The sequence below is a fragment of the Paramormyrops kingsleyae genome, unplaced genomic scaffold (assembly GCF_048594095.1).
Source record: "Paramormyrops kingsleyae isolate MSU_618 unplaced genomic scaffold, PKINGS_0.4 ups282, whole genome shotgun sequence".
NCBI lineage: Eukaryota > Metazoa > Chordata > Actinopteri > Osteoglossiformes > Mormyridae > Paramormyrops > Paramormyrops kingsleyae.
In genome coordinates, this window is record NW_027326219.1 from 2,405 (window position 1) to 23,582 (window position 21,178).

At 41.9% G+C, this 21,178-nt stretch overlaps 1 protein-coding gene across 3 annotated transcripts; it reads left to right on the forward strand.

The window, feature by feature from the left end:
• Window positions 1–374: 374 nt before the first annotated feature.
• On the forward strand, window positions 375–20,177 carry LOC140587491 (guanine nucleotide exchange factor VAV2-like). 3 transcript variants are annotated; one of them, XM_072708750.1, is made up of 25 exons: window positions 392–468; window positions 989–1,003; window positions 1,661–1,759; window positions 2,639–2,707; window positions 2,909–3,009; window positions 10,433–10,532; window positions 11,300–11,395; window positions 11,948–12,016; window positions 12,218–12,304; window positions 12,896–12,981; window positions 14,023–14,155; window positions 14,346–14,360; window positions 14,485–14,594; window positions 14,676–14,777; window positions 15,584–15,672; window positions 15,796–15,809; window positions 15,987–16,008; window positions 16,564–16,691; window positions 16,831–16,902; window positions 17,063–17,124; window positions 17,262–17,378; window positions 17,618–17,705; window positions 17,783–17,906; window positions 18,801–18,955; window positions 19,163–20,177. In XM_072708750.1, the coding sequence occupies exons 1-25, from the start codon at window positions 466–468 to the stop codon at window positions 19,208–19,210; spliced, it is 2,004 nt and encodes a 667-aa protein (XP_072564851.1). In that variant the 5' UTR covers window positions 392–465; the 3' UTR covers window positions 19,211–20,177. The 3 variants fall into 3 exon arrangements, 2 of the variants coding, with proteins under 2 accessions (XP_072564852.1, XP_072564851.1); XM_072708751.1 differs by lacking the exon at window positions 989–1,003 and having other exon boundaries at window positions 375–468; XR_011989168.1 differs by lacking the exon at window positions 19,163–20,177 and having other exon boundaries at window positions 17,783–18,557; window positions 18,801–18,934.
• The last annotated feature ends 1,001 nt before the right edge of the window (window positions 20,178–21,178 follow it).

The window sequence follows — 21,178 nt, forward strand, 5'->3', positions numbered from 1 at the left end:
TTAGTGTCATATGGACAAATATAGCTTTTTAGCTCAAAATGCATCCCACATGCCACTCCATGAAGCTACATGTACCCCAGGTTCAAAGCAATTCCTTCAGTGAGTCCCATCTGTCTATTGTGAATTCTGCGGCTGTTACATGAGATTTAAAGGAATTCAGAGGCAGGCTGGGAGCTCATCGACTGATAGGCTGCTTCAGACTGAACACTGATTGGAACCGACAGACACTGGGACTCTGTAATGGGACCACTGACCCTTTAAAGTGGAACTGGGACTGCTGTTAATACACTACATTTCCATTTCCTCCAAAGTCGCTACATGTCATAGTAATAATGCTAACGCGCCTTGATGTATGTGTTTTCCACCAGCGAGCACGATGTTGGCGAGGATGACATCTATGACTGTGTGCCCTATGAGGAGGATGATATTTATGAGGACATCATCAAGGTGGAGGTTCGGCAGCCCATGGTAAGCTGAGCTTCTTGGCGTTTTACTGGTTTATCAGCCAACAGAGGAGCCCCTTGCCAAGGGAGCTGATTGGTGTAATTACTTTTGCTTATTGTGTTTTCACACTTCCATTAATCTGTCAGTGCTGAAAGTAATTTTGCCAGGAAATAAGTTGTTTTAGTTAGGCCATCCAAACTAGAGGTGTCAACAAACCAACAAGCCATGGTGAAGAAGATCTTTCTATTCCTCTGTCCAACATCTTATAGATGAATAATGAGTGGGATGGTGACTTAATGGTTACAGACCTATTGAGCATCTATCTAAGCATTGGCATCAGATCTAAGGAGAAACGATACCTATTAAAACACTCTCAGCCTTCAGTATAATGCAGTGTAGGTGATAATACATTTTGAGCCATTGAATAGTGTGTGCAGTGCTTCGCAGTGAGGACAGGCTTCACTAGGCATCGCAGTGGGCCTGCATTTCTGCACAGATGCGTGCCCTCCTCATGCATGTTGCTCTGGTTTCTCAAACGCTGCAGATAAGGTACATGCAGGTAGGCCCCATGTTCATCGTGTGTGCAAGTGGGTGTGATATGCATGTGTTTAGGTAGCTCCCTGTCTGATTTGGTGTTGTATTTGCTCTTTTGCGTTCCTACTCTGAAATCTCCAACAGAATAACAATTCCCCCCTATTGAATGATTATTTTACCATGAAGTCCCCATTCGTGTGAACTGTATTTCAGTGTGCACCAACATGAAGAATCCCCTTCCTGAGTTTCATGTCAGCCCTCCTTTGTCTGGATGACAGCCTTGGTTTTTGATGACAGGTTCTTGTGACAGCCAGCGCTGTCTTATTTGAGTAGTCCCCAGGCTGACGTTCTGTTTACTCTCGATTTCTTTAGTCCCAACAGATCAGAAACCTTCAGAGATATCTGAAATGTCTGAGGGCAAATGCATATATCACGTACATAATCAACCAATGTATATGTTGATTTGTGCTTACTTTAATTTTATGCTTATTCAAATGCTTCTTTTAAGATCTGCCCTCTCTCCATAAGCTCAAGACGTTCCATTTTTGACATTTCTTCAGCAGAAAGGAATAAAGCTTTATATTTGCATGTTTCCACTTTGAAACTACCCCCCTGTTTCTTAGGTGAGCATTTGCTGCGGCTTACGCCATTAAATGACACATTTGTCTTGTTTATGAAACAGAAGATGGGCATGACAGAGGAAGACAAAAGGAACTGCTGCATGATTGAAATTCAGGAGACAGAGGCGAAGTACTACAAGACGCTGGAGGACATCGAGAAGGTGCATTTGCCCCACCCTCTCAGCACCACCTTCTCCAGCACAAAGCGCAATATTGCTCCTATCACTCTGACACTCCCCTTCCTGTCAGCAGTGGAATTTATCGCTGCCAGTTACACTGAAGGAAATGAACGTGAGAAGAAGAGATCGATATGGATATAATATGGGATGGAGAAATAGGACTGTGTGACCTGATTTATTGGGGGCAAGGTTTCCCTTTTCAGGGTTTTCAGATACAGCAGGGCTGAGATGACGACAACATTATAGTGAACATGAGAGTCATTTCAATGAAAATCAAAGTAACCATGGCATTCAGGAAACAATAAGGTCTGCACCAAGGGACAGGTGGGATGTATCAGCAAGGATATCACTGGTCACTTGCCCTGCTAAACCCTCATAACATGGTCCAGTCCTCTTGTCTCAGTTATGTTCTGAGTTCTGTAGATTTTCAGTTCTCAGAAAGGTTATATACACATACACATGCCGTTATCTCCTAAACCTACTGAATAATCGCCCAGCATCATACCACCATAAACACATTTAAAGCAAAACTGTACTGTCATTTCTCAGGTACCTAAAACGTTGACTCATTTTTAATATATTTCCTAATCTAATGTAATGTGTTAAGTAGTTTCTCACTTTGACATACAATTTAACATGTTTTTATTTGTTAGCTTGATGTACATGTAATTAATTGTTCTTTTATATTATATATTGATTCCAAATTACTATGTCTGAAGCTTATTTTTGCATTGCTGGTTGAACTTTGTATGCAATGCAATCTGGAACATTTTTTTTCGAGCCCTTTTACAAATATTGTGAATAAATGTGTTTTATTATGTGAATTAAATATATAATCTCATTTTAATGCTTATTTTTCAGAGTTATATGATTCCCTTGAAGCAAGTGTTAAGCCCGCTGGATATGGGAGCAATTTTTCTTAATCTTGAGGTACGTTTGATTTAATGTAAGTGTGTTTTAATGTAGTGGTCAGTGCTTGGTGCCTTGTCTTTTTCACTCCTTTGATGATCTCATCATGCAGTAATGTTACACTGTGCTTTGTCTCCAATGTCTGGAATGTTCAGCTGTCTGTTATCCACGGAGAGTCCCAGGCTTAGACAGGCTGGTTATTGTCATGTTGTTGATCCACAGGATGTGATCAAAGTCCATTTCTCTCTGCTGAGAGCCATTGACTTGAACATGATGAGTGGAGGTAACGGCCTGGGCAAGATCTTCCTGGACTTCAAGGAGCGGTCAGTACTGCTCTGCTTCTCCCTGGGAACTGCCAAAGAACTCAACTGTCACTGCACTTTGTCCTTGTACAGAGTATGTCTGTCAGTAGGCTGGAGTATACCCAATCACGGTAACGCAGAAACCTCTGAGGCTTAGCTACTGCACTGAAATCATACAACTTTTGGTGTTTACAATGACAGATTTATTGTTTTTTGCTTTGTTCTTTCCGTAACCAGCAAATGAGAGCCACTGCGTTTGTTGTCGCTGTAGCAGTTCATGTTGATTTATTTTAAGTATACCGGCATACTCTCTGGCCAGATTGTTAGGTACACCTGCTCTTCATAGCGATGAGTCATGTGACTGAATATATACAACAGGCAGACAGGGTCAAGAGGCACACTGTGTGACTCAGCATTAGAATGGCTGACACTAACCATACAGTAAAAGAGTCTGAAAAGACTCTGAGAAGACTTTTTTAAAGACTAAAGTCTGACACCCTCTCACATCTAAAGACAACGGGCTCTATTTTCCACCTGTGCAAAGCACAACGCAAAGTGGTTTTGCTAGGTTTGTACCAGCATATTGGTCATTTCCATATTTGGTTTTGCGTCCACTTTCCGCTCATAGGAGTGATGTTTTTAAATGAGGCGTGGCCGGGCGCATTGTGGGCGTGGCCGGGCATATTGTGGGCGTGGCCGGGCACATTGTGGGCATGGCCGGGCGCATTGTGGGCGTGGCCGGGTGCATTGTTGGCGCTACGCTATTTTAAGGCACCACAGTGTCATAGTACTTTTGACCAACAAAAACCACATCGAAAGTCAGTAGCGCAATGTTAAAAGGTATTTAAATTGATACTTAGAATATTATAATTAGATAATTATAATTAGAAACGTGCCCAATGCTTGTTATTGACCCAGATAAGATTATTGTATTTAGTATTATATTTATGGTATTATATTTTATATTGGTAGTATATTTATATATTTTTATAGAGTACATCTGGTCCTTTCACGTAATCATACTGTTAATGAAACAACAAAAGAAAAACAATAAATATTAAGTAGATAACAAACCCTATCTTTAAAAAACCTTTAGAGTCCATTATCAGAATTAAGCACGTGCTGTAACTGAAAGGACATTTGAATTGCTGCGAATGCATTTCAGATGTTTAGATAAGTCAGGGGAAACATTACAATACACCCTTCAGAAGGTCATGGCATTCTTTGTGGCATGTTGTATGTTGTGTAACATTGCCATGTCTGACGGATGTCTGATGGGCATAAATGAGGACACATTAGGGTGCATTAGAAGGCGTGATGTTGAACTGCATGTGCCGATGCCAACAAAGGAGTGTACACTGGCACCAAGGCAGTCGAGGAGGGATCGGCTGGCAGAAGCTGGATCGTCTGTAGCCTGGAAAGGAATCTTAATTGTGAGAGTAGAAAAATAACAGCCCTGTCTTTTATTTGAACACTGTAGGGTTTGTTTTGTTTGAACAAAGATCGCACTTTTACTTATATTTTACGAACTGCAGATCCAAAATAATAATAAAAAACACACAAATGCATACTTAAGTTCCCGTTCCCTTGTTCCCTGCTCTCGTTCTGCAAAGAGCTTCCGTTTTCCCCGTCTTCTGACATCATTATACTGCTTTCGGCACTGCGTGGATGATGTGGTGATGTTCTAAAATGAGGACACACCCACTGCTACCTCATCCCATGCCTGCTTCACTCGAAAGGCTTGGTAGGACAGTGATGCTACCGTAGATGATATGCTCACGCAAGAGCACGTCCATTTGCTTGGCCAAAAAGCGATCTTGTTTGCCATGCAAACGCACCATTATAATGGCAATCCACAGTAGATCATGTGCCACTGCCTTTTAAAGGTGCCATTCTGATTGATTCATTGTATTTTACACCCAAAACATACCTGAATAATTAAGAGAGATTGGACAAGCTTTTTCAGCCTTGTGCTGGTGCAAAGTTTGGTTTTTCACCATCAAAATAGCTAAATGGATTTGGACACGCCCATAACTATTCCACTTTGCGCTTTGCATTAGATCAAAATAGAACCCAATATGTCACAGAATTCATTATCACAGACAAGGATTTTGCAAAAGCTAGGAATCTTGCAGAGTCACTGTTTGCAAGACGGCGATTATTTCCTATCATGCTTTTGGTGGAAATTTACAGGGATAGAAAAACTGTTGAACAAGGGAGCCGAAGCAGAAGCAGCTTTTGGCCACAGCTGCTCTCGTGTGTTCAGTGGTTTATGGTGATAAGACAGTGAAAAAGAGAAGATACCACAGAATGTGGACCTGACTATGGTGGCATGAACAGGGAGAGAAAGATCTAAGAGAACAGTGGTTTCTGAAACCTCCCCGGAGTCTCCTTCATGTCTGTCTCCCTACCTGAATTCCTGTACCTGCTTCACTGCCATTTGTTGGGAGCTCACCAATTGGTTATTGACAATGTCCATGTCACTATTTGGATGAGCCAGGACATATGATAAAAATAAACATGGATGGATTTTATAGAAACTTCAAGACAAGAAAAAGACTGACAACTATCCTGATCTTACACCAAACGATCGAGATGACGGAAGTACACCACAGCTCTAGAAAAACTCATGAGTTTAATTGAATATTGAAAATTTGTCTGCGACAGTGAAATTGCTTGAAAAATTCTTTGGATAAATTGCCAGAATATGATGCCTGAGATAATTGCTTTTAAAGTGTTGTAATTGTTGGTGTCATTCGCAGTGGTTCTATTATCTCAGAAACAGCCATCCTCCTGGCATTTTCATATAATACAGTATAAAGAGTTTATGGAGAAGGATGCAATAGACCAAAAAAGAATCAAAATCCAGTCAACAGTAGTTTTAAGTTAAAACTACCTTGTTAATGAGAGGAATATGGCCAGACAAGCTAACATGAAGGTCACAAGTGCAAACACAAAAGTTCAGTACAAGCGTGTGAGCTAAACTTCAATTCAATTCAATTTTATTTATATAGTGCATTTAACAACAGTCATAAATGTCTTCTCTGAATGCACAACTCCTGTTCCCTTGAAGTGTAGTTTGTAGGTAAACAAAAATAATAAACACTTGTAGCTGCTACTTTCCTAAAATCTAAAAGTTTTAAGATACAGAAAGATTAGTTGTTGGACAGCATTGAACATTTTCTCCACTACTGAGAGAAAAAGATCTGCAGTGGTGTGGATGAAAGGCTAAATAGGAAGAACACTTATGGGTTTCTAAATGGGTTACTGTTTTTCCCCGTGATGCCAAACTGTAAATTAAGCCACAAAAAAACTTCGCATCCAAGGATGATGCACTGTGCAGTACATGTCTGTGGGCCCTTGAGCAGGGCCCTTGAGCAGGGCCCTTGAGCAGGGCCCTTGGCTGACCCTGCACTGTGACCCCCAAGCTACGGAGAGCAAGACGGGGTAGGTGAAGAGAAGAATTTCAGTGAACCTGTACTCTTACTTGAGTAAATGGCAAATAAAGGATTTATCAGTTATCATTTTGCATCATGTTATCTGGAAATGACCTTGGGTAGAGTTTCGCCTGCCCAGCTGTGCCGTGCGTCTCAGTGGCCTTACAGTGTTTTCACGTTTGATATTTTGAATCCTTTGCTGGATCAGCTGACTTGCAGATGACCCCCTGTTTACTTATAGCATCATGGCTGCTACAAACTGGCAATCAGACCTAATTGTATTATTACTTTTATAATTTTTAGTCGCTACTTTAGGTTTTATAAGTTCATCCATTTTTCAACTGCAGTACAGGGTCTTGGATCTTATACGTAGTGACTAAAAATTTCCCACTTATACAAATGGGTACGATCCATCCATCTTGTAACTGATTGTCTAGTACCAGGTTGGGGGGGGCTGGACAGAACAGGGTGTGATTCAGTTTATGTCCTTGACAGAAGGACAGGATTGGCCCTCTGGAACTCCCAAGGTCACATATTCATGTTCTTAACTACTTTACAGCTGTAAAAATGTTTATATAGTGTCACAGTATCACTCGTGGCTGTTTTTGGGTCAGTTACTGTGCAAGTTATATTTTTATGATGCTGCATTCCATTTGCCTCAGAAGTAAGAGCTGGGAATGACATCACACCCAGGTTAACTGCATTCCAGTACAAGAAGTTAGAAAGCCATATTGCTATACCAGTTCTAGCCAGGTTCATTGCTAACTGTTGTTAGCAATACCAGTTGATAACGCATTGTGCTGTATTGTGCGCATTCAAACACTGTAGCAAGAGGGAGCGGTTGGACAATGCTGTGTGTATGACTGAATTAATGAGACACAAATAAGATATAATAAACAGTACCTAACTACAGCTTTCACTTCTATTCATGAAGGGCACAGCCAGGGGAGTAAGAGGTCGGGGTTCTAGAGGTTCCTCCAACTTTCAGGGGGCGTTCCAGTTGAAATTTCTGACAAGGGGCTCAGAAATTGCGACTTCCCAGTTCAAATGGAACACACCGTGAGTGCGTTTACTGGGAGACACTGACGTGTCCCCTCCCCGCTGCTTATTTGCATGCACAGCCCAGAAATGCCGACTTTTAGCGTTCCGTGCCTCTGATGGATATCGTGCATTTTAACTAGCTTTCTTTTTCCGTCGTCCAGCAGAACCCGCATCCTGTGTTGGGCGTAAGGTTTCCTCAGGTGCTCAGACTTACACGTGATGAATTTCCTGCTGGTGTTGATCACCATTGTGCCCTAAGCAGTCAGACTCACCCTGGCCCTCAGTCGGTTAGAAACCTCCAGGCTCTTAATTGCTCACTGGTGTGCAGTGAGCATAATTAGCGGTCCTCTAAGGGACACATTAGACGGGGTTAGTGTGACAGCTGTCCCCTCTCCTGCATCGTTGTCCCTGTTTGTAATGCACTCTGTGTGTCTGATTGAGATGTCCCTGAGTGTCACCACATGCCTGTCCCAGCTTCCCCAGCTAGAAGTGTCCCATCCTGCCAAAGGCACCTTGTGCCAATGCAGACATGCCAGCCTTTCAGGTCATATGACATTTTGTCTGCCGGGAGATGAAGGGCATGCATTCAGATGCATTCAGATGACCGTGAGTGTCCACCTTCTCTATTTCAGGGATCAGAGACATACACATAAATATTCATGATTATAACCTTCTATGACACATTTATATGTCTTACAGAGAGTGCAATTATGGCACAGACCCAACATCATGTCTTTCAGACAGTGGATAACATGCCATTTTCTATGTGCTTGTTGTCCCTTACTATTACACACTAATTGACGTAATAATTTTTCCTGTCTATAATATGAAACAGATCCCAGTAGTACTGATATGACGTCACCACTGGGAGTAGAAACTAGTGCAGTGGTGGAGTACTGTAGATCGAGTTTAATTAAACAACCTTCAGTTGTTTGTTCATGTGACCTTTGCAACAATACGATTCGTGAAAGCAGTGGGAAGCTGAATGAATTTATAAATTGCTGACATTTCTGCATCAAAATACAGTTAAACATAACAAAGGCAGTTTTGACCCAATGGCATGAACCTGTCTGGAAAACCTCAAATAGCAGTTCAGTGCAGATGGACACAGTCCTGTGAATCCACATGAAGTCATACATAATTAGTTGCTAGATCTTGATTAACTTTTCAGGTAATTGGCTGTTAAAGCAAATTAATTGTGAAATGATTATTATTGTAATTTCAGTCCATTATAAACCTTTGATATTCACATATTCACAATAGAGTGCTATATCAGTGCTCATTTTAATATGACATTCAGTTTAAGATCTTCAGCTCCCATTTCACATGTTGAGTTGTCGCTGACATTCATGGATATGATTTATTGAGATCTGGCTGCCCATTTCAGTTTCACGTTTATTACTTCTGTCAGACGTGTTTCACATTTTACCTCTGGGTGATGCCATGTCATTTCCTTGCTAAATTGGCCTTCCAGATGCTCCCAGATGTCAAATTATGTTTCCCTCTAGAGTCTAATGTCTGCTATGCCCTTAAAAAGCCCTAAAGGTTTTTTTTGCCAATTGCTCTACCAGGAGTACCGTGCATGAGTCCATAAACATGCCATACTATGGGCTTCGAGAAGACTTCTCTCATGTAGCTTCAGTGTACAGTAGACTGCTACACCTCTGAGCCTCATTGAGACTAATTGGCCTACTAGTTAAATCTCTCTTGCTCTGTCCCTCGACCCCACCCATATATTACGCCCTGAGACGTCTTTCATATGCTAGTTAGTCAGTTAGTCAAGACTCAGGAATATGTCCTGCAATGCATCACCTCTGTTTGCCGGTCGGCATCCTGGCATCCACTGGTTATTGGCACATGCATTAAACGTGTGTTAATGAGAAACACCCACTGTGTTTCACTGATTTGGTACAAATATCCTTTTGCAAACTAATAGGCTTAAGAGGCCAGGGGTCAGAGCATTTACAGGGATGGCTTAATTTGCTAAGCGAATACAGCAAACAGGAATAGGTGTTTCATTGTGATTGTGGCCTTTCTCTCCCAGTGATTCCTTTACTGTTTGGTTTGTTTGTTGTGGTTTTTCTGTGAGTCTCCTGCCAGATAAATATCCAGCCTCTTATACATACATTTCACATGAGGTGAAAATTGCAAAAATGTCTATTACTTAAAAAAGGATAAAATGACTAGTAAAATTAGCAAATAGCAGTGATTTTGGGTGTTAGCAGGTATTGAGATCTTGTTTAGTGACTTGAGTCCTATATGAGTTCTGTTTTCTAAACCAGCTACCTGATATGACCAGAAAGATCGTTAAAAACTAATTCGAAATGTAATGCAATACAAACGTGGGAGATGATTTAAGAACCATAAAAAATATCAAAAATATTTTATGTCAGTGCATCCTTCAGATTTTTGAGAAGCAAATTAAATGAGGTTTTCATTTTCCTGGAATGACATCAGATTTCCATAAGGTATATTTTGCACTTCATTTACCTTTACATGCCTTTATCCTTGAAGCATAATGAAACTGGTCATGTAGAGTGAGAGAGAACTGGGGAAGCAGAAGCAGTCGGGTGGAATTCAGAGCGGCGTTCCTCCCTAGTGGGTCTTGAGAGAAGCTTGGGGGACCCCCTGCCCTGCGTATCTAAGTCTGTGGGACCATTTTCCGGATTTTTGTTGCTGTGATTCCTGCAGCAGGACCAGCAGTACCTGCAGGTTCTGTTGTATTTAAGGATGGGGGCTTCACCTTATTTGATGAAACAGACTTGTAATATCACTGCTTCAAGCACACTTTAGCGAACCGCTAACCTTGAATCGCTCTAGTAGAATCACTGCATGAAGCTTTGGATCAAGGTTAAATCACTGCATGAGGCTTTTGATAAAGGCTGACTATGTAACAGTACTGCGTTATTCAGCCGTGTTGTTCCAAACGGTCTGCAGTGTGTTCATCCCCAGCCTTCTCTCTGCAGACTGTTGATTTACGGCCAATACTGCAGCCATGTTGAGTCTGCCCAAAAGACACTGGATGACCTGATCACCACAAGGGAAGATGTCAAGATGAAATTAGAGGTATGGCAGGATCTCTGGGTAGACCACACCAGCCCAGTAGTTATGGTTCTGGGTCAGATATTCTACGGTCTTTATTTGGACCACAGTTTGTGAAAATTTCTTAACTTGGGTACACAAATGATTTGGTTACAATAAAACGAAGATAGGAATCATTTAGCCTCCTGACGTGACAGGAGAATCTGTTCCCAATCACTCTCCCACCTATCTCCACTGTTATTATGCGGGTAACTTGGATTATGCAATATCTGTATGTGCAGATTGCACTGAAATGATCTTCACTTGGATTATTTTACCTCTAAATAAGCACCATTTCTAAAATATCACATCTTTCCTCACTCACATCTTTATCACATCTTTATCTCACTTCAGCACTAGATGACCCCTAAATTTTCTGGGACCTACAATAAAGGACCTTTGGAACCATTAGGACTGTTATTGCAGATGAAGTTCCGTTCCTGTAAACATCCTGCCGCTGTTCACACTGCTTATGGGTGGAACATAAGAGAAAAATAGAAGTTGGTGCAGCAGGACCTGGGATCAGTTTTACATTTAGCAGTTAGTAGCGAGAGAGAAATTATATGAACAAATCAGAGGATGCAGTAAGATTATTCTCACATTCCATATAATGTGTCTCCAGCTTCCAAAATGGAAGCATGACTCGGATGATAAATGACAATGTCTGAGTGATCCATAGTGATGCCACAGATTAGTCAGTGGGGCAGAGCATGTCTGATGACACTGATGTGGAATGTCTGCACTTATTTCAGGAATGTACCATGAAGGTCCAGGAAGGGAAATTCAAACTGCAGGACCTGCTAGTGGTGCCCATGCAGAGGGTTTTAAAATATCACCTCCTTCTCAAGGTAAGGTCATGTTTCATAGAGACTCTCCCAGGAAGATAGGCTTGTGTGGGGAAAAAAACTCATTAAAATTCATTAAATATTCATCTAATTTTTCCACATTAACCAAATATGCTGTGGCAAGACTTATTTAATTTGGTGCAGTTAAATAGCACTCATATGTAAAACAATTGTCCTATATGATACAGACCTTAAGTAATTATCTCCATACTGCACAATTGAGAATGACAGATGTCTAATAAGTGTAAGTGAAAGTGTGCCCCCTGCTGACCTGGAGGGGAACAAGCAGATATCCTGATCAAACCTGATTCAGTTGTGCCCTCCAGAGACTAAGAGAGTGTATTCAAATAGACCATGGCTAAATCTCATTACAAGCATCAGATTTTATTGTACCCATGCCGTGTGGGTGCACATTTATGCGCCATCGCTCCTGGCCTCAGGTCAGCAAACGGCAGCAGGGGCTGAGCCTGGAAGCTCGCCGTCTGCCTCGTGTCAGCCAGTCAGAAAGCTGCCGCACATGTGTTGTACGGGGGTGACTGTGACATCACCTCGCAGGAGCTGGTGAGCCACTCGACAGACCAACCGGAGCAGCAGCAGCTGAAGGAGGCCCTGGAAGCTATGCAGGTGAGGACCGGCGTGAAGGTCCAGCAGATCATGCCAGATAACACCGGCGTGAAGGTCCAGCAGATCATGTCGGATAACACCGGCGTGAAGGTCCAACAGATCATGCCGGATAACACTGGACAGCCACTGCAAGCTTTCTGCTTCAGAACTGCTGTGCTGTTGTGGTTTGAGGTTCATATGACCCTGTACTTCTTCCTGCAGGATCTGGCCATGTATATTAATGAAGTGAAACGGGACAATGAAACCTTGAAAAAAATTAGTGAGTTTCAGAACTCAATTGAAAACCTGGTAAGTATAGAATAAACTAATGTTTTACCCCATTATTCACAAACTTAACACCCGTATTCAGTATTGTGATGTCAAGAAGAGGATTACTTTATATATATATATATATATATATATATATATATATATATATATATATATATATATATAAAAAAAAAAAAATCTATAAAGGCGCTCTTGGATAAAATATTCACCTGTCTTTCATTAGTCCCTTGGGCAATGTCAGGATGTTTCCCTGATTCCTTACTAATCTTCCCGCTTCTTGTTCGTTTTGTTGTTAATAATGAATAATTCACACCACAAGAAGGCATGTTTTTGAACTGGCATATAATGAAAATGAGAAGTACCATGAATTTATTTTCATACCGACAATTTGCATGAATTTCCCTGGTGTGTTTTATGTTTTTTTTGTCTCTCATGTTAAAATTGAGTTATTTTTATTGTCACTTCTGTTGAATATTCCCTTTGTTTTTCATGCTGTTAATGGTGACACCTGCTTAAAAGCATCTCTTCATCATGGACTCCTGAATGTTTTATCAGTTAATGTGTGTGTATAGTGTCAAATCATAACAGAAACTTCTCTACTCCCAATAGCAAGTGAAGCTTGAGGAATATGGGAGGCCGAAGATAGATGGAGAGTTGAAAGTGTGCTCCATAGTAAACCGCACCAAGCAGGACAGGTAAGCAAGCGATAAACCCCAGCTGGCTGATACACGAGCTGCAGGCTTGGTGAGTTTAGTGGCCTTGCACTGTGCCGGGCCTTGTGGGAGCCTGTAAGTGTGGCGAGTCACTTTCAGGACACGGTCGCCTACTTGGCCAGATAACGACACTGCAGAGAGTCTCAAAGAAGAATATTTGGTTTTGTCATCTGAGTGTCTGTAAGTTGCACGTGTTACGCTGCAGAGATAAGGCTAGTGAAGGACTGATAATGTCAGGAGGAAATGACAAAGGGAAAGTCACGGCCTCAACGAAGAATCACACAGTGTGGGGAGAAGCAAGAGAAGATTCTGGAACTGTGCGTGAACCAAAAATGGCACCACAGCTATGCTTAATGTCAAGTGATTTTTTGAGCATGTTGCTGTATTCATTGCAGGAAACAGAACATTGTTATCAAAAATGCTATGTCTGGTATAAATATCTTGTGAAATGTAATGTGGAAAAAAGTGCCACTTAAATCTGGCAGAAAGTACCGGAACATCCTAGCCAGTTCTTCTTCTTCCCCGAGGCTATTTAGCTCTGATTTGCCTCCCCCCCCCCCCGAACCACTGACACTGGTCACTTTATTGTTTATTTATTGACACTCTGCCCGCACTGTTGTGTTTACTCTACTCTGCTTTGTCGCTGCATTATTTATTATCATTGATCACACACTCAGGCTGCAGTCCTAAGTCCAGCCCCACTCATTCTCCACTGTCCTGTGTTTTTATGATCTGTAAAATCACTGTATCCTCCCTTTTCTTGTCACCTGCTGTATATGTCAGACCATGGTCTTTGGGGAGCGCCATCTCTTGCCACTGTATATCTGTATATGGGCAATAAGGCCCAATTCACTTGACCTAACTTAGATGCTGGTGGAGTTCGTCCGGGAGTCTTTCGTCACAGTGGGAAACACAATGACCAGAGCAAATAGCAGCACGTTCTTCACTCTGTACTAGCGGGACTGATTTTATATTCCAGCAGACTGGAGTGTCATCGACTTTTTTTCCTCTTTGTGTCTTTAGGTACATATTTCTGTTTGACAAAGTGGTGATTGTCTGCAAGCAAAGAGGATTCAACTATGAGCTAAAGGAAACCATAGAGCTGCAGTCTTACAAAATGTCCGATGACCCCATGAACAACAGGGATGTAAAGAAGGTGAAATGTTTTTCTCCTAATACATTTGCTTTGGTTTAACACATCGTACATTGTTTAATATAAAACTGAATTATGTACATCGATAATTTAGTTGAGTTATATTACATAAGTATGTTTTACTAATGCAAAAATATATACAAATATGTCCGTGTAACTGCATTTCTGGTGCTTTTCTTTACATGGTCACCAGTCAAGTGGAAAAAGGGTAAGCTCATGCAAGACTGCTTATCTTCTCTACAGTGTATTGCTTTTTATAATTGCGATTTCAGTTCTCTAATTTTGACACATGAGTTTAACCCTTTCTGTCCCTCTCCGCTTTACCCCCTCAGTGGTCCTATGGCTTCTACCTGATCCACCTACAGGGAAAGCAAGGCTTCCAGTTCTTCTGCAAAACTGAGGACACTAAGAGGAAGTGGATGGAGCAGTTTGACATGGCAATGTGAGCTCTAGGCGAGGACAGTCATAAATTGTTCTTTTAGACCATTGAGACTAAATGAACATGAATGTGCCTATGCTATAGGTCGAACATAAAGCCAGAGCGAGCCACTGCCAATCAGCACAACTTTCAGATGCACACCTTCGAGAAGAACACCAACTGCAGGGCCTGTAAGATGTTGCTGAGGTGAGGAAGCGGGCAGTTTTCCGTTTGGTAGCGACCGCATTGTGTTCCCTGTAATGAGACAGACTCTCTGTAATGAGACAGACTCTCTGCAATGAGACAGACTCCCTGTAATGAGACAGACTCTCTGTAATGAGACAGACTCCCTGTAATGAGACAGACTCTCTGTAATGAGACAGACTCTCTGCAATGAGACAGACTCTCTGTAATGAGACAGACTCTCTGCAATGAGACAGACTCCCTGTAATGAGACAGACTCTCTGTAATGAGACAGACTCCCTGTAATGAGACAGACTCCCTGTAATGAGACAGACTCGGCCCTCCAACCGGACGGAAGCTGTAACACATTCACATCGACTGTCTCTCTGCCCCAGCAGTGTTAATGATCACACATTTTCTGGGACACTAAGCCGGATGCAACCCCCCCTGTGCCAATCTCAAGCAATAAATCAAGCACAAATAACGCAGCTGGTCCAAAATGATCTGCTACAGCAATAATAAGACAATAGCTAAATTATGCATTATGTCTGAGAATTTAGCCATACTTCATAATTAAGGAAATGGGCAATGATATAAATAGCGGCAATAATGATATTCATGTGATTATCATGCAAAGTTTCTGTCATATTTCGCCGAAGACGGGATCACACAGCAGCAGGTCTTCCCAGGAGGTTTTTGGGGAAACCACCTTGAATTTATAGCGATTGAATATAGCTACCATGCATGTTATGGATCCAGTTTTAATTCCACATTTAAGTTAAACTGGCCTGAATAGCAGTTAATCGTATCTCCTGTTGGCCTCTTCCCAGGGGAATCTTCTACCAGGGGTACTACTGTGCCAAGTGTGGCACTGGAGCTCACAAGGAGTGTCTGGAGGTCGTCTCCATCTGTAAGATAAGTAAGTGAGACTGGGGCAGCAGCCATCGGCGGAGTGTCACATGAGCTTGTTTAGGAACCTTTATGTTTCTTAATTAGGCATGATTACAGCAGCTGTCAACAACTCTCTCCTCTATGCTTTCAGGTCCTCATGATTCGGTGAGTTTGCCTGTGCTCATGTACGGTCAAATAAACCAGCTTCTCGCAAACAGAATATTACCACATCTCCTAATAGCTCTTCACACTAAATATGCATAGGATTTTTATTGTTTTACTGCAGTATTTTTAAATTTGTAGCTAAAATGCTTTTCTTTTTGTAAAATCGTTTCTCCTCAGGAACCTGGACCACTAGCATCTGGTAAGTAACATTGTGAAACACCTTATGTCACACATTGACTGCTTTCCATATGCAAAAATTGAGTGAGATGTAATTTCAACCCACAGCGACACTCGGTCAGACTGTTACCTATGCAGCTGCAGCAGATTGATTTGCATGGCTGTCCATCTCCTAACGTGCAGCCAGCCAGCTGTGATGCATGGAGAAGCTCTCTGCTGCCACAGAGTGGCCAAAAAAACAAATGACAAGTCATTGGTGGTGCTTTTGGGTTTTAAGCTGACTGAAGAAAGCGTTGAAAGAACATACCCTTTTGGCCAAAATTATCGATATACTTCCAACTTTTAGAGAACTTTATTCAACTGTTGCTTCGGTTACTTATTTAATCATCCAATGTATGATATTTCTAACATTCTTTGTTCATTATCACCAATATTTTTGCAGTAATTTTTAAAGCACGTGTGAGCCAGATTCTGCACTGCAGCTCAGTGGTTTCCTTTAGCTCATAGTTGAGTCCTCTTTGCTTGCATGGGGACAAAACTGTTCATCTCCATCTTAAAGTGGATTAATTTCTTCAAGGTCCCAAGATGATGGCTGTTCGGAATTACCATGGGACCCCTGCTCCACCCGGCAAGCCGGCACTGTCCTTTCAGACGGGGGACATTATTGAGCTGCTGAAGGGTGACCCAGACACCTCATGGTGGGAGGTTTGTAATCCACACTGCTGCTTCTTGAATCTTTTGACCCTGCAGGCATGCACCTGCTTATAGTGTAAGTACATGTGCACCCGCCCTGAGTTTCTCTACTGAAAGACAGTCAACCATATCTGTTACATGTTCCTTAAAGGGGAAGCTAGTCCAGGGCCAGAAGACTGGTTTCTTTCCCAGTTCGTGTGTAAAGCCCTGTTTAGATCCAAAGGTAAGATCTTCCAGAGAACAGAACACATGTTACACATCTGCAGGCAGGAAGGCAGATTTCAGTTGAAATTCAGTGTAATAGAACAGCCAGTTTAGACTATTTTATGCATTGTTGTTTTGTGTTTACTGCATATAATGCAGGGTTTGTGATTCCCCTGCAGCCTTTTCAGTCCATTCCCAGCAGACAGTCATCAAGGGACCCTGATTATTACGTATACCCCTGGTAAGAGTTGTGTTTGTCTGATAAACTTATTGTATTGATAGATCTTTTTAATCAGTTTAATGAAATTCTTCATTTTTGTTCCCTGAGTAGTGGTCACCAATACAGGTGGAAAGTCTCACTTACTGCGTCACTCTCAGGTTTGCAGGGAACATGGAGAGACAGCAGGCTGACAATCTGCTCAAATCCCACACCAGTGGGACCTACCTGATCCGGGAGAGGACGGCCGAGGCAGAGAGATTTGCAATTAGCATCAAGTGAGAGCAGGAAGACGCATGGACTAGCATAGACCAATGTGCTATTGAATGAAAACATCATTCCCATGGACACCGGAACCCAAAGAGACTAATATTTTGAGAGAACAGCAGATACACAGACACACATATGTATTTTTTACACTCGCTCTCTCAACTAATGCACTATATATATATATGATCACACACACACACACACAATTAAATGAAGACTTTACTCAGAAGCTGTCTCTTTCAAACAGGTTTAATGAGGAGGTCAAACATATAAAAGTTGTGGAAAAAGACAACTGGATCCACATTACAGAAGCAAAGAAGTTCGAAAGCCTCCTGGTAAGCAAACCTTGACAGATCTATCACTTTTCCAAAAGGCAGGAACTCATGTGTAATGGTTCGGTCACCATCCACAGGAACTAGTGGAATACTACCAGATGCATTCTTTGAAAGAGAGCTTTAAGCAGCTGGACACAACGCTGCGATACCCATACAAGTCACGCGAGCGCTCCGCTCCCCGCACCAGCACCCGATCACCAGGTAACTCCAACTCACTATAGTCCCTTCACAGATAATGGAGGCCCAACTTGCTGGAATTCAGTGACATTAATGGCACATTGTTGCCACCACTGAATCACGATTATGGGCCTGTTGGGAAAGATGCATGCAGAAACACAACAGTCTAAGGCTGGGAGGTTCTCTCTGGCCAACTTAAGAATGCTTGCAGTCACGGATGAAGGGCTTTCACAGCAGAATGGAATCTGACTATCAGGATATACACAGGTGTTGCTAAATGATACTGTGTTTTTGCCAGCCGCTGCTAGTTGAAGTCAATGTGATTATTCATCTGATTATGCAAATGAAAGCAGTGACCAAGGGTCTGGTGGTTAGACCTTAGACTAATTTCTAGTTCCCACAGGACACAACTGCATGCAAATAAATTCTGAATCAGGTTTTGCAATAGGGGTCTAGGGTTTGCTAAGCTTCTGAAGATGGGGAACGGGCCCCTCTTCCGCTGTTGACGTGCTTGGGTAAAAGCACCTCTTCTAATGAAATTTCTTTCTCACTACTCTTTTCCATTCTTTTATCTCTATGCTTCAATAGCCTCCTGTGCTTCCTACAACTTCTCTTTCCTTAGTCCTCAAGGCCTTCACTTCTCCTCCTCACAGACTTCTGCTCCCTTCTGGTCAGGTACTCTCTCTCCACCTGTCTGAATATCTTGATGCCTCTTTACTGTCAATCTTCAATCTATCTTCCTATTCCATTATGTGAGTCACTTCCTTGATTAATACTGGGATGATGAACATTTGTCATAGTTAAAAAGCAATAAAAATAAGAAATGTGTAGGACTCTTGATGGACATTAACCATGCAAGTAGCATGAGGGCTTTGGTTTGCGGTAACAGATTGTCCTCTGTGATGGACGTGTCTGCAGTTTTCACGCCAAGGGTAATTGGCACAGCAGTTGCCAGGTACAACTTTGCAGCCCGCGACATGAGGGAGTTGTCCCTTAGGGAGGGCGACACCGTCAAGATCTACAACAAAATCGGTGGTGACCAGGGATGGTGGAAAGGCGAAGCCAATGGCAGGGTAAGCAAGTAGCATCACTTATGAGGATCTGGGAGGTCTGACTAGCTCATGCACATATAAACGAATGAATACACATATAAACCTTGCGTGAAAAACTGGACTGTAATATAGGGCTGCAACGATGTAATGCAAACACTGTAAAAACAAATCACTGAGGAATTTGGAATGACTATGCTCATAGACAGCATTGTACCCTATTATTCTTAGGTTGGCTGGTTCCCCTCCACTTATGTGGATGAAGAAGGAGTACAGTGATTGGACAAAGCAATGATGGCATCTGCTATTGAGAGGACACCTTCTTGGTTTTTTATAAAGAAGACTAAGAGGATTCCGGCAACATCCGTGCGATACTTCTTTGGCAAGAAAATCTGATCCATTTTGTCGTCTAAATTTCAATGCTGAAAGACATTTTCCTTTTGATAGGAAAACCTACAACAGAACATAATTACACCTTACTGTGAAAAATCCTGGAGGAAACACAGATGTCTGAAAAGACCGTTCGTGAATAATTTTTGACAATTTAAAAAGGACTACTATTGATGTTTAATAAGACAATGATGCCTTGACGGTCGGGAGAGGGAAGGGAGCAGTGTCAGTGTGCAGCTCTCTTCACCTTGCACAAGTTGCCCTTCTCTCACACACAGTGCCTTGGAAGGGTGACTGGCATTCCAAAACCACCTCGCATGTCCGTCACCGCCCACTACCGTTACATGGCTGGATCGCATCCCAGGATCTACCATTTAGAGAATTCACAGAGCCATGGACGAAGGTGGCCTCTCTCTTCAGTCTTTGTACATTAGGACAGCTGTAAACCTCAGCCTGACCAGGAAATGTCTGTCAAATGGGAAATAAACTGCACAGGACAGCAAGCTGACAAAAAGATACATCTTATGTACTGTTAATACTTTACCTGAGACAAAATTAACAATTCTCTCTGAAAGAGATTATAAATATATATAAAAGAATAACTTATTTCACTGTTATGAATAAAAATGTTAGTATTTTTGTACATTTAATTTTAATGATCAAGGCCAAATGTTTCTATTTGATAATGTTAAGTAAATGTTTTTTAATTCCCTTGTGTGAACATTTCAGTGTTCTGGTTTTGCCTAAGTGCAAGTCAGCATCTGGTGCTGAATTTGTTATTGATGTTGACACCTTCAATGGCGATTTAGTACCACATGGAACCAAATCCTTAATATTAAATGTGCTCTAGAAACAAGTGTATTCCTGTATGAGAATGTGTGTCCTGAAATATCCATTTTAAATAATTGATACAGTACATAATGCACAAACACAAAGTGATCAATCCATCTCACGATGTTCAATGTGCATTGTAATCTAATTCTTGTATTTCTGTAACATATGATCCTCCACTGAGAACAACATATGATATCCATCTTCAAACCTTTATCTCAACATGTACTTGCATTCAGACCAAAACATGATACAGAATAACCCTTCAATTCTATTAAAAATGCCATCAAGTACTTCCAAATTAGTAACATTACAAAATACAACTTGTAAGTTGTCCCGTTTGGGGGTAACGTGTGGCTCAGTGGGCTAAACCTCTGTGCCTGTGGGCAATGGTTTGAGCCCTGGTAGAATAGTCTGTGTATGTGGGCCCTTGAGCAAGGCCCTTAAGCCCCAGCTCTGTGGGGGGCACTATGGGTGGCTGCCCTTCACTGCCAAGCTTGCTCTCACCGACATGTACAGTATGTCTATCATAGAGAACAAGATGGGTAGGCGAAGAGAGAATTTCCCTTCAGGGATCAAATAAAGTATCATTCATTCATTCCATTTAGGGGGCAGCAGTGTGATCAGAAGGTTGCTGGTTCAGCCCTGGCCTCAGCACATTTGTAGGCCCTTGATCAAGACTCTTAACCCCTAACCTCCCTGGGTGCTGTTATGGGTGCCTGCCCTTTACTGCCAAGGGGGGTTGGTGAAGAGAGAATTTTCACGGGATCAATGAAGTTTCATCATTCAAAACTTCTGAATAATCATGCTATGCATTTTCAAATACACATTTGCCACTTTAAAGACAATCAGTTATCTTAGGAACAGACTTCTCAACTCACTTCAAGGCAAACCAAACAGAATGCCAGGAGAGTTGCAGAAGGTCTTATCGGTCACTGCTAGTGTTCTTGGGTAGATGGTTTCATTCAAAAATGTATCTCAGGGCTTGACAGACCTGGTAGCACTCCAGGCCAAAATTGACATTGT

Excerpts from the sequence above, each read along its gene's own strand:
- LOC140587491 (XM_072708750.1), top strand. Across the intron at positions 12,017-12,217 it reads AGGCCCTGGAAGCTATGCAG|GATCTGGCCATGTATATTAA; the intron begins GTGAGGACCGGC and ends TTCTTCCTGCAG. Across the intron at positions 16,903-17,062 it reads AGCCCTGTTTAGATCCAAAG|CCTTTTCAGTCCATTCCCAG; the intron begins GTAAGATCTTCC and ends ATTCCCCTGCAG.